The sequence below is a fragment of the Leptodactylus fuscus genome, chromosome 7 (genome assembly GCF_031893055.1).
Source record: "Leptodactylus fuscus isolate aLepFus1 chromosome 7, aLepFus1.hap2, whole genome shotgun sequence".
Classification (NCBI taxonomy): Eukaryota; Metazoa; Chordata; class Amphibia; order Anura; family Leptodactylidae; genus Leptodactylus; species Leptodactylus fuscus.
Genome location: NC_134271.1, coordinates 75055203 through 75069529, shown reverse-complemented (window position 1 = coordinate 75069529; position 14327 = coordinate 75055203). Strand labels below are relative to the sequence as shown.

The 14327-nt window shown below is 44.3% G+C and overlaps 1 protein-coding gene across 3 annotated transcripts in view; it reads right to left on the bottom strand.

Annotated features, from left to right (window-relative positions):
- The window catches only part of GSE1 (Gse1 coiled-coil protein), a 303643-nt gene extending 291300 nt beyond the window's left edge, over positions 1-12343 (bottom strand). For 2 of the 3 annotated variants that reach the window (XM_075282144.1, XM_075282145.1), the window contains exon 1: positions 10469-12336. In XM_075282144.1, coding sequence (XP_075138245.1) covers positions 10469-12247 — 1779 coding nt within the window. In that variant the 5' untranslated portion in view covers positions 12248-12336. Of the gene's footprint in view, positions 1-10468 lie in introns of all 3 variants that reach the window. The other variant, XM_075282143.1, reaches the window with a different exon arrangement.
- Positions 12344-14327: the final 1984 nt, after the last annotated feature.

The window sequence follows — 14327 nt, the reverse complement described above, 5'->3', positions numbered from 1 at the left end:
ATTTAGTTCAATTATTACATATCAGTCAGTTATACAGGATTTTGCATTTCACCTATCCCCACCTAGGGGATAATGGAGCTCATACTGGCCATATAATCCTGTTCCCTGGGTCCTAGCGTCATCACAAAGACTCTCTGTGCAGGAAAGCTGGGTAAAAGTCTCAGGACAATGACATCACCCACAGCAAGACACCGAGACTCCGAACCCATGAATGGCTAGATCTGTTCCCCTGAAATCCTGCCTCAAGGACCCGTTTGTTTTCTTGTCCCCATCTCCAGTCATATTTCACAATCACCTCGGCATATGGCATACAGGATGTAAAGGAAAAGCCATGCAGGAAAATCCCACCTATGTGGACCCCCCAAGACCCCCGGTCATGGCAGACAGTCTCTCTTGGAAAAGACTATTTAAATCAACACTGTTTAACCCTTTCCATGAAAACAAGAACAACCCATATAGTTACTGAACTAAGCACATTAAAGCACGGCTCCTCAACATTATTAGGTGTCACAATTATCCCGTTTGCAATTGCAGGGCCCTTATCTGCTCTAATATTAAGGGGGTGGGAGGCATCTGGTGTATGAAATAGCAGAGTGATTTCAGGATTTCAGTGTCAGTAAAGCACCATAACATACTCCTACATACTGTGACAACTGTGTTGAAATTGCCATGAAGCGCCAGCCTAAAGAAGTATTCCAAACTATATAAATAAAGCTAAATCACTGAAGAATAAAACGTTCTGCAACTTACTAACACTTTCTGTATGAATTTCATACTATATTCTATGTGTTTGCTTGTGGTCTGTAAATGAGGACTACGTTATGACCTGAAAACCCATCCTGGTCTGCAGAGAAGATGAGTTGTCACAAATGTATCCGATCTAGACAATCCTTTAGATAAGCGCATTGATTGTGCTCACGTATCAGTGCCGCATGCCAGTACCAATGATCATGCGATTATACATACCTTACTTCTGTCCTGACAGTGTGTTGTGTTGTAAGGGGGCGTTCACACTACCGTTGGTGTCCGTTATGAAGGTGTCCGTTTAAAAGAAAAAAAACGGACATCAACGGACACTAACTGATGCTAATGTGTCCGTTTTTTTAACTGATCCATTTAATGGATCAGTTTAAAAAAACGGACACATTAGTATCAGTTAGCATCAGTTGGTGTCCATTTTTTATACTGTCCGTTTTTTTCTTTTTTGCTGTTTATGCTTTCTGAGCATGTGCAGAAAATAAACGGACAGAAAAAAACGGACTGAAACTGATGGCCATCAGTTACTGTCCGTTATATGTCCGTTGCCCATAGACCTCAATGTTAAAAAAAACGGACACTTTCTGTCCGTTTTTTCAAACGGACAAAAAAATCCTGCATGTGTGATTTCTCTGTCCGCTTGAAAAAACGGACATGGTTGTTAACGGACCCTTAAGGACACAAACGGACACAAACTGACAACAGATGAAATCCCATTGAACTGAATGGAAATTTTAACGGACACAGCTAGTGTCCGTTGCTAAAATCTTGAACGGACAGTAGCAACGGACACTGCAATCGGACACCAACGGTAGTGTGAACGCCCCCTAAGTCTCTAATACTTAGGGCATGATTTTTGTAATTGTAGCAAAAATAAATAATATTTCAATGGATAAAAAACATGTTATTCCAAATATTCCCCACAAACCTATAAATGAATCTATTTAGCTTCTCCGGCTCTTTAAGACACTGCCTGCAGATTACACTGCATTTTCCTGGTGACTGGTTCCCTTTAATGTGGATGAACACCAGATTAGGTACCTGACCTCTACGGGAATATAATGAACTGGACATGGTATAGAAAGACCCTCTATTCATCATTGAAACTTACTCTTACATGGGTAAATTCTGTGTTATTCCCATTAGCCTCCGTGATGGTGAATGTTGGTTTGTGATTTGCTTGGATCAGCCTAAATACATGTGGGTCAATTTGGTCACATTTTTCACGGCAATCTGCTCAAGGAGCTCCACTGGTGTGAGCCACATTCACTAGAAGGAGATCTAGCTACACTACCAGCTATCCTAGTGAACAGGATCACTGTGTTGTGTGCAATGACAGGCTCCCTTTAAGCTGAGGGGTGGAGAAGAAGACATTTTCCTGTGGCCATATAAATTCCTGTCTACTAGTAATAAAGATAACTGCAGGAAGCCTTGGACCAAATCAACTGGCTGATAACAGAAAGCAACATTTGGTATCCAGCTCTGATTTCTGATGCAGTAAGGGGACACTTTTTATCAGTATATGCCTATCTTCATTAGTCTCTGGTATCATAAATCATTAGGCCAGGCTCTGTCTGCCAACTATCTCTGCTATCATTCCCTGTAGCCAGAACCAACCAGAGTCATTTCTACCATGTCACCTGCTACAGCTACATCACAACCTTGAGTGGGTGACACCAGACAAACTACACTAATCAGCCTCACCTTGATCTCCTGAAATGGGTCAGGATCCAGCAGCTTCCCCTGGCACATGCCTTTCTCTATTCTAAGGATGAGGTCAAAGTGACAGCTGTGTTGGATTCCTTCCCAGTTTGGAGAGAGAACAAAATACCACCCGGCTGCAGATGGGATGACAACGTGTTCTGCTCGGCTATGCCCTCCAGTACATTTTGGCATTTAGAGGATAACAACAGAAAACTGTGTTGGTTAAAGTATAGCAAATATATAATGTTGCCACCTAATGCGGAGGACAATTATACTGGGAAATAGCAGCTAACGTCCTTAAATGTGCAATCTGTCACTTTGATATCTGTTTATAATGTCTATTCTCATACACTCTGGCCACTAGGGGAGCTGCTTTGATGATGGTAATGTACAGCTGCTGCCACATGCAGTTGTGAGTGGTCACTGTTTTGTTCGCAGTGTTTAGTTACATGAGTTGTTTTTGTTGTGATTTTTGCAATTATTTCAAAGCTGCTACAGTTTTACTAAAAAGGGCAAAGACTTGTATCTTTTAAGCAAGGTTATCGTGCTGTTGTGGCTGTGGAGGCGATAAGAGCCCAATAAGTGAACCACAGCGAAAAAAAAATGCAGTGAAAACGCATTACATTTTTTATCCATAGTGTTTTTCAATTCCGTTTTTTGGTGATTTTTTTCCCTTATTAAATCAATAGGGAAACCACATTTTTTCCAAAATGTGTGGATGGGATTAGCCAGAATCTCATTCACTTTGTTGGTACTATAAAACGCAGCGGCTTTTTTTTCCCCACTGTATTCCTGTGGTAGGCAAGAATGCTGCATTTCTACAATGTGAGGCCTCCAATCAGTAATGAGAAATAGCCCGGAATTAATCTGTGTCACTTATCAGTAACGTCTTCTGTGACCCCAGAACCGAGTGAAGTGTATCATGCTGATAGAGCCCCACATATGCGTGCATAGCCTTTAAAAAGGCTATTCAGGCACCGTAAAAGTTATATTAAACTACCCCTCAGTTTTAAAATAAAACAGAATATGATCAACTTACCCATCGTGCACGGTGGGCGGGCATTCAGGGTCCGCCGTCTTCTTCAGCCACGCCTCCTCCTCCAGCGATGTCCTCGGGTCCCGTCTAACTAGCTAACTGACATTGATAAAAAATGGCGCGGGTGCATGCGCAGTAGCATGCTGCTTCTACTACGGCTACTGCGCATGTGCCCACACCATTTTTTATCAATGTCAGTTAGCTAGTTAGACGGGACCCGAGGACATCGCTGGAAGAGGAGGCGTGGCTAAAGAAGACGGCGGACCCTGAATGCCCGCCCACCGTGCACGATGGGTAAGTTGATCATATTCTGTTTTAGGGTTTTATTTTAAAACTGGGGGGTAGTTTAATATAACTTTAGCGGTGCCTGAATAGCCTTTTTAAAGGCTATCCGCGCATATGTGGGGCTCTATCAGCATGATTTTGCTGATAGAGCCCCTTTATAACTACATCCAGGGAGATAGTGTGTCACCCCCTCAATAATGAGAAAAAGCCTGGAATTAACCCTTTCGAGACATCCCCCGTAATAGTACGTCTGATGTAGGGTATTTAAATATAGGCGCTGTATTACACAGCAGAAACCTGGTGCTAATGCGGGCATTGATCGTGGACATTAACCCTTCTGGCACCTTGATCAAAGCTGACCGAGGCGCCTGTATTATGAACGCTGTAGCGGGAAAACCAAAAATGCAGAACTGCTATTTTTATCACTGTTTTGCCTCTGATATAAATTTAAATAAAAAGGGGATCAAAGCAATAGACTTTCCCCAAAACGGTATAACTAAAAAGTACATCTGGCGCCACAAAAAAAAGGATGCCCTATGCATGCCCGTACATGGAAATGGGTTATGGATATTAGAACATGGCAACTTTAAAAAAAACTTTTTTTTTTGCAAAGTTGTGAATTTTCGTTAAGGGGTTAAAACGTAAATAAAACTATATCAATTTGGTAACCCCAGAATCGTACCGAAACATAGAATACAGATGACATGTCACTTTGGTTGCAGAGTGAACGCTGTAAAAACAAAGCCTGCAAGAAAGTCATACAGATGCACTTTTTCTCCCATTCCACTGCATTCTGAATTTTTTTCCAGCTTTTTTTTTTTTTTTTTTTTTTTTATATATAGCGCCAACATATTCCGCAGCGCTGTACAATTTATAGGGTTCAGATACAGACATACATAACAAAGAACGTCATTTCACACAATGGGACTGAGGGCCCTGCTCAAAAGAGCTTACAATCTATGAGGTAGAGGGGGTGACAAGAGGTAGCAGGGGCGGCATTGCTTATACAGTGTTCAGACAATTTTGTGCATTAGGAATTGTGATAGGCTTGTCTGAAAAGATGCGTCTTTAGTTTGCGTTTGAAACTGTAGAAGTTGGGAGTTAATCTGATTGTCCGGGGTAGAGCATTCCAGAGAAGTGGTGCAGCTCGGGAGAAGTCTTGTATACGAGCATGGGAGGTTCTGATAATAGAGGATGTAAGTGTTAGGTCATTGAGTGAGCGGAGAGCACGGGTTGGGCGGTAGACAGAGATGAGGGAAGAAATGTAGGGAGGTGCGGCATTATGGAGAGCCTTGTGGATGAGAGTAATAACTTTATATTTTATTCTATAATGAATAGGCAGCCAATGTAGTGACTGGCACAGACCAGAGGCATCGCTGTAGCGTCTAGCCTGATAGATGAGCCTGGCCGCTGCATTCAGAATAGATTGTAGAGGAGAGAGTTTAGTGAGGGGAAGACCGATTAGTAAGGAATTACAGTAGTCAAGGCGAGAATGAATCAGAGAGACAATAAGTGTCTTTAGTGTATCTCTGGTAAGGAAAGGGCGTATTCTGGAGATGTTTTTGAGGTGGAGGTGACATGAACGTGCGAGTGATTCAATATGAGGGGTGAAGGAAAGGTCTGCGTCAAATATGACCCCAAGGCAGCGGGCATGCTGCCTAGGAGTTATAGTAAGGCCTGAGACTGCAATGGATATATCAGGGACAGATCTGTTAGATGGTGGAAACAGTAGAAGTTCAGTCTTAGAGAGATTTAGTTTCAGATAGAGCGAGGACATGATATTAGAGACAGCAGAGAGAGAGTCACTGGTGTTCTGTATGAGTGCAGGGGTGATGTCACGGGAAAATGTGTATAATTGGGTGTCATCAGCATAAAGATGGTACCTGAAGCCAAATCTGGCGATGGTTTGTCCAATGGGGGCTGTGTAGAGAGAAAAGAGCAGGGGGCCGAGGACCGAGCCCTGAGGAACCCCAACAGCAAGGGAAAGAGGGGAGGAAACAGAGCCCGCAAATGATACACTGAAAGTGCGGTCTGAGAGATAAGAGGAGAACCAGGAGAGCGCAGTGTCATTGAGGCCGACTGAGCGGAGCATAGTGAGGAGAAGTTGATGGTCAACAGTGTCAAAAGCTGCAGAGAGGTCCAGAAGAATAAGAAGAGAGAAGTCACCATTGGATTTAGCCTTTAATAGATCATTAGAGACTTTTGTGAGAGCTGTTTCAGTAGAGTGCAGAGCGCGGAAACCAGATTGTAAGGGGTCAAGCAGAGAGTTAGCAGAGAGATAACGGATTAACCGAGAATAAACCAGGCGTTCTAAAAGTTTAGAGATGAAGGCTTTCCAGTACATTGTACAGATTAATAAATGGCACCATTATGAAGAACAATTTGCCCGGCTTATATTAAGCCCTATTTTGGCTCTGCGCATCAAAAAATAAAAAAAAATGATGGGGTTCAGAAGGCGGGAGTTAAAAATGAAAAATGTCACCAGCAAGAAGACGTTAATCAGTGTGTCACTTACATATTGGCGACATCATCTGTGACCCCAGAACTGACTGCAGGTATAACTACATCCAGGTACATAGTGTGTCACCTCGTCAGTAATGAGAAATAACCTGGAATTAATCAATGCCAATCATAAATGGCTCTACATGGACATTAATAAGATATAGCCGATATGTATCAGTGTTTAACCTACTCAGAAATGAATAGCATTGGAGGTCTCAGTACTGAACATGGCTATGGCCACATTTAGTACACAATGTGGCAGCAGTCATACTGTGTCAGGAAAGCAGAGGTTTCAGTTTAAAGCCAAGGCTCCAATGTGGCGTAAACGTGGCGGTTTGCCCATGGTGGAAGCACTGTGGAAAAAATTGCGGCGTTTTACAGTCAGAGCCAAGTGGATGGGATTCTAGTGAATCCCAGGCCCTCTTTGCGGTAAAAAACATGCTGCAGATAAGCACCAATTTCCAAAACTGGAGCAGTTTTGGAAATCGCACCATGCCAATTATACCTATGGAAACACTGGCAGTTTCCCTATAGGTATAATTGAAACACAAAGTCCACAAAGGAAACCTTTGCGAACTTTCTGCCTAAAGCACTGCGGAAAGAACCGCGATGCGTTGCAGCCGCAGTTTTTCCCGCAGTGGTTTTGGGGGCAGGACGACACGTGTTGCCTTAGCCTAATGGACATTAGCCAACAGATGAAATGCATAGTAATATGTCGTACTCATTACTGAAATTAAAAACTGGCTGCAGTTCTTAATTAAAAAGTACCATGTGAACTCAGTCTTAATCGTCAGGAAAAAGGGGTGAATGAAAAGAGGATCCCAGTGTTAAGAGCACCCAACCATGTTTTTTTTCCTGCTGAAGAACGATTCTTACTGGCGGCAGATTGTGGGATTTGGCCCATCTCAGTTTTCCAGCAGCTGCACGGTCAGGAGGGGAGGCTTAGTTTTTTTTTTTCCTTCAATTCTATAATAAGAAATGTGAAGATTGTGTTGTGTGCTGCAGCGTCCTAGCTCTTCTGTGTTCTACGGATTGGCAGGGAAATCCCAGATTATACATTGAGCAGCTGGGAACCCTGTGCACATCTGGCATCATCCCTGTAATGTAGAGTCACAGCCTCAGCACGGTCGGGTTACATCACACTGTCACTGGCAGAAGATGAGGGGAGGGGGGATCCCTGCCTCTAATATCCTACAATCTGCATGTTGTGGTGCCATGTACCAGACGTTCTCATTGGACCAGTCATATAAACAGAACTGTGCTGTGTTCAGACTTGGACTGTATTCATAATGTGTCCTTCTGGCCACAATTGCTATTTTACAAAAGTGTATTAGCAGATTGGGATTTTGTTCTACTGAATCCCTTCACAAAACATGAACTAATTTGCACTTATAATGGAGTCTCATTTATTAACTGTCTGAGAGGAACACACTCATTGTCACCACAACAACCAGAGTAATCCAAGTAACAAGAGCCCATATAAAGCCCATACACGTGCATGGTTTATTCTGTTCCGCCGCAGGCACAGAATAATGGACTGAACAATAAATCTGGATCCATATAAAGCCAGTGCTACACTGCTACCTTTTGGAGTGCAACTACTTGATTGTATAACTATTGAGTGATGGCTGCAGCCTACTACATGGCATAAAACTCAATGTAGTCATTTGGACTGCAGCTGTAGCCCAATAGTTGAAATCATCTAGCAGTGCTACAAAGGTTTCAGTGCCTAATGAAGGGTAACTATGGATCGCATATAACAGGGTCAGATATCCCTTGTTTTCTCTAGTCTCTCTGCTAGACAAAAAAAGTAAAAATTATGCTTGCAGTACGTTTTTTGTCTGTAAATTTAGAGTGACTATCCAAGAGGCTCCATACCCTAAGCATACCTGTAGCGTAAGCGTACTAGAAAAGGTGGTGCAGGATCTTCCTGTATGTGGTGTGGCCTGAATATAATATTTTTAAAGTATTTATGCCAAAATCTCATGATAATGTTGAGCTATTTCTTTCTGAATGCCCCCTGACCCTGATGATATAACATGGACATTCTAAGAACTTTCAGCTGAACCATAAAGAAGCTGGATACATTTTACTTGCACTGATCGGCTATGTTCACTTTTGCACACCTGAATCCGTTCGAGTCTGTTATTTTTGGGATCTGTTGTGGTCCACTGTTAGGACAGAGCAGATGTGAATTTAGCAATATGGATGCTGCACCGATGACCTTCAGACTTCCCTTTAGCCATGCCCATTCCCATCCCTTAGATATGTAAGTTACAGGGCTGTTGCCATTGAAGCTTCAGTAAATCCATGTGCCCAGCTCACACGGTTCTCTGTTATACCAGTCACCACAACATCCCCAGCTCTGTTATGATACTTACTGAGAAGTTAAAGTTTCTTAAGTTTTTCACCCCAAAATAATCCACTCATTTATAATGAATCTAAAATCACACATCTTATAAGTGAAGCAGTATTCCTGGATCTCAGCCTGCTCATGTCAGCTGCTCTGTAGTGTCGGCTGAGACGATTGTTAAATAATTGACGCAGTGTGATGCTTCAGGACAGTTTGGCACCAGCCAGCCTGATCCATGCCCCAGCCAGCCCTATCACATGGATGTTCTTACATAGGTTTCCCCCATTCACTTGACTGCAAGCCGTGAAGATCCACAACCCTCAATTGGCTGCTCAACAACAAACACACGCAGGGGAGATTTATAGAGAAAAGGTGTTTTATACACCCTATGCCAATTTATGATGAGGCACGCACCTACATTGAAATCCTTGCCAGCTCATAGGTGATGTTGATTTCAGTCATCATTTACGCCAGAAAACTGGTGTAAAAAATGATAAAATCTACTACAGCCAATAGCCTACTCCCTTCCTGGAAAGTGGTGTCTTAATGTGATTTGTGCAAAATATTTTTCACAAAGGGTATTTACCTGTGGTTTGAAACTTTTTTTTTTCTGATAATAAATTTCCCCACGTGTATTTCCTACATCACGTTGCAAGAGCCTGTCAACCACTTGAAGGTCAGCAACACATACCCCAATGCCATAATGGGGGCCTATAATGATCCAGCTGATCAGTTTTATGAAGCTATCATTAGAAAATAAGAAGTTCTGCAACTTTATAATAAACTTTGGCCCAGATAGTCAAACAGTGTAAACATAGCCTGAAAATTCACCATATTTATCACAGAGGCTGATGCTGGATAACATATCCAACATATCTTTAGACTGTCTAGTCTTAAGTTTATACAACCTTTCAGTTGGCTTACTATGAGCCACAATCTGACAACAATCTTGGAACATTTAAACCACACCCGTTTTGCGAATCCACACCCATATGTCTAGCAAGCTGAAACCTTTTAGCCTATTATTACACCAGTAGTTAATACATCTTGCCCTATTTTTACGCCACCATCTAGTTTTAACCACAATAGTAAATTGGGGCCTTTGTGTTTTGATTCTTTGCCATTTTCAAGATCTCTGTTGTCAGTGAAAGGAAACCTTCTTGTTCACACTCAGAGACTGACAAGCTGTGCTGAAGGAATACTTCTCCTAGATGAGAGGTTGTATCCAGAATAGACAATCCTCTGAATGATAAGCGCCCTACTCCATACTGCACTATCAGGACCACTGGGGTTCCTTAGGGCCACCAGGAGACCAAGCTCCAACAACTTCTTGGACCATTCAGATTTGGATTTCTTCTGCTGGATATCATTTTGTTAGAGTCCTCTAGTCGATCAGTCTGACATGATCAGGACAGGGAAGAGATGTGTGCTACTGATATGCTCTGCTACAAAGGATTGTGTAGACCTATAATTGGAGCAAATCCTCAACTGTGTGAAGAATTAGGTTTTCAGCCTGTGCATGTAAACAGTAATGTTCCCATTCACAGACAGAAAGTGGAAACTGATGAGGAGTTGAAGCCCAAAGTTTGATCTGTAACTACACTAATATAAAGAAAACAAGATTTTTTTGCTCGCAGCCTGCTTTTTTGAAAGTAGTGACCAGATTGGGTGCCATGGACCACAGTTACACTTTTTCTCAGGACTAGATTTTTGCTTAAGGTGATAACTGGAAACCTGGACCAGCCATTGCAAACACGGCATCTAATGTTAACAGATTGGGGTTTACCTCAACACCCTGGCATTGGACAACCACATTTTTGAGGACTACTTACAGTTTGGCCAGTGGCTGGTGAAGAAGTTGCTGATGATCCACTGTGTGCCGCCACGTTCACACCCACCATCGCCAGCGGTTTACACTCTGTGCAAGCTCCAACAAGTAACTGTTTCCCATCATCCACGAATAGGCTGTGAGGCACTCGTCTTGCCAGCAGAAAGACAGGCAGCCTTGCTAACTGGACACTTGTCAACCCCAAAAGGCGACGCTTCTCTTGTCTGCAGAAGAAACACACAAAAGACTCCACCTGGTACTGCCGTGACCATGGACTACTGGGATGTTGGGTCTTCATCTCATGCTGGAACCACTGGCCTAAAAGATCATGATAGCAAAGGCCACAGGTGGACACCAGGCCTGTGGAATCGGCAGGCCGGGCTCTGGGAGCAGGAGGGTAAACTGTGAGAAAGGGGAAGAAGGGTTCCTTGTCAGCGTACCTGTTGGGTGGATTGATGCTTAGTTGATATTCACATCCTGGACCCAGTTCTGCCCCACACACATAGCAGATAGAAGTAGGTGCAGAGTGTGCACTAAGAACTCCTGCCCTCCTGTTGGGGGTGGCTCCAGGGGGGCTGGCATCAGCAGGACTGAACACCTGGTGGTATCTGCTGAGGAAGCTCTGGACTGAAGTGATGAGCTCCTCATTCTGAGATGCCCTATAAATTGCCCAAATGTCTTCCAGGACCCCATAGCACTTCCTGCAACTCTGTACCTCTCCTTGTGGGGTCACCCCTCTGGAACCAGGTGGGCATGGCAGCTGGGTGATAAACGGAAAGTGCATAGTTGACTTGGCATTGCCATTGTTGATCCTGGAACGCACCAGCTTGCCACTGTTGGTACAGTCCTCTCCACAGAGGTAGCAGGCCCCTGGACCTTTGGGGTGAGAGTCATTGAGTCTGGAGGGTGTGCTCTTTTCTGCTCCAGAACTGGAATGGAGGGGCACCACATAGAGGCGCTGTAGGACGGGCACATTGGCCATATCAAAGCTATGCCACTGCTGCATGAGAGAGGAGAAGCAGCTGTCACAGGCCCTGGCACTGCCCCCAGGGGTGATGGGGTTAGCGCCTGGCGGTGGGGTGTGCAACCACAAGAACGGAAAAAATGGTGCCTGGGGCGAGTGCTCTTGTTTCTGGACGTGCAAGACGTTGGCAGCACTGGGAGCCCCGCAGATATAGCAGGTAACTGGGTGTCCGTTCTCCGGGCGTCTCTCGCCCTCAATCTCTGCCCCCTTCACTGTTCTGTCACCCGGGGACGCCCGGCAGGGGGCGCTATGTACAGGTGCCCTTGGTGCCGGTGGCCACTGTCTCCTGGTGGGTTCGGCGCTCTCCTCCGGGTCACTCAGGGGGTTGTCGGACAGGTCAGAGAGCTCAGAGTCGTAGTTGGGGTTCCAGTCTCTGGGATGTGCCCGGGCCCCGTCCCCCCCGCACTGGTAGGGCCTCTTCAGCCAGTACATGCGCTTCTCCAGTGGGGTCCGGCTGCGCTCAAATGCGTCCCACTGCGCCCCAAGAAAGCGTTGACACACGGCGCAAACCCGGGCGCTGCCTCCCGGACTCAGCGGCTCCGCCCCGGGCGCAGGCTCCTGCTGCTGCAAGAAGGGAAAGAAGGCGCAACCCTCCCGGGCCGGGCACCGGACTGGCAGCCGGACCTCCCGCCCCCGGGGCACCCCTCCCCCGCAGATAAAGCAGTACAAGATCCCTTCACCAGCTCCGGGTGCCGCCGCTTCCTCCTCCTCTACCGCTGCCATAAGCCGCTGCTTGCGGGACCTCGGGGCGTCAGTCATGTGCCCACCGTGCCGCCCCAGCTACTGCGCCTTGGGCATCTTTGCGGAGTTCGGGTAAAGTTTGTCCGGGTGTTGTGCACTAAGGACCCGCCCCCACTGGGGCTCCTGACGGTCGCTGCTCCCGGAGTTGTGAGCCCGGACAGAAGATCAGCCCCCGGACCCGCCCCCTGGCAGAGCACATGGCCGGGCGCAGGGAGGGGGTGACGGCAGTAGCCGCAACTACAGCCCGCTGCATGTAACCCTTGCTCTGCCGGGCACTGCCAGCTAGTCTGCCCCGCCGTGTGTGGCTTCAGGCGGCATTGTATGTGCTAAGTGTGAGTACACATAATACAGGCTGTAGTCCTATGTAGCAGTGACAAGTCTGAGGTGTTACCTCACTGTGGTTAGAGGTGTCATCTCACTATGGTTTGTGCTAAATGGCAACTTCAGCTCTGTTACCTTAAGGCTTAGTTCACATTATAACCACAGCTACAACGCCCTACTGAATCCCTCTCCGGACCGCTGACTAGAATGGGGTCAGTCTGTGCGGTTTCCCAGTACTATTCTCATAAGAGCTAATGAAGCTCAGAGCCTGTGACAGAAGTGTGAACATGGCCTAACAACGTATCCGCTAAACTTTCTGCCCAATATTCCCTTATTAGCCACACAGACTTATCCCTGATCAGCAGCATCTAAATTCCAGAACTTTCCTTCCTTTGTAATTCTGATCCTAGTGTTAGAGAGTAAATGTTCATGAAAATCACATAAATGATATGCACATGATTTAGGAGAAGTTCACACTAAGCTACAGACATTGACAGCAAGAGAGTGACGAATACAGCTGGAACTCCTCTATTTGTATCCGCTTCCTATGTAAAAACTCAGCTATGTACCAGAATCTAATTACAACAATGCTACCCCTATGTACAAAAATATAACTACTATAATACTGACCCCGTGTACAAAAATATAACTAATATTGTCCTCAATGTACAAGAATCTAGCTACTATAATAGGGCTATCATATACAAAACTATACTGCTCCCATATACAAGAATATAACTACTATAATACTACCCCCTATTTACAAGAATATAACTACTATAATACTACTCTCATGTACAAGAATCTAGCTACTATAATAGGACTATCATATACAAAACTATAACTACTGCTCTCATGTACAAGAATATAACTACTATAATATTACCCCTTATCTACAAGAATATAACTACTATAATACTACCCCCTATGTACAAGAATATAACTACTATAATACTACCCCCTATGTACAAGAATATAACTACTATAATACTACCCCCTATGTACAAGAATATAACTACTATAATACTACCCCCTATGTACAAGAATATAACTACTATAATACTACCCCCTATGTAGAAGAATATAACTACTATAATACTGCTCTCATGTACAAGAATATACAGTAGCTACTATAATACTCTCATATACAAGAATATAATGACTATAATACTAATCCTTATGTACAAAGATATGATTACTATATTACTGCCCCCTTGTACATGAATATATCAACTATAATGCTGCCTCCTATGTACAATAATTTAACTGTACCAATACTACCCCCATAGGCAAGAATATAATTGCAATATTGCTAACTAGAGATGAGCGAATATACACGATCGAATACCTGCGCCGCATAGCTCTCAGTACAAAAAACTTCCGGGACATCGAATTTTAACTGCCCCTCCCACCTTCCCTGGCGCCGGGAGCTATGCGGTGCAGGTATTCGATTGAGTATATTCGCTCATCTCTACTGCTAACCCCATATGTAAGAATATAATTACAATATTACTGTTCCCATGTACAAGATTTTAACTGCAATAATTCTACCTTCATGTACAAGGTTATAACTGCTATAACACTGTTCCTTGTGTACAAGGAAATTCTTACTGCACCTTATGTACAGGAATATAGCTCCTTTAATAATGTCCATACAACGATACTGCCCGCATGTATGTACATGTATAGAACTACTATAATACTGACCGCTATGTGTAAGAATATAAGTACTACCTACAAAAATATAGTTACAATAGTACTGCCCCCATGTTCAAGA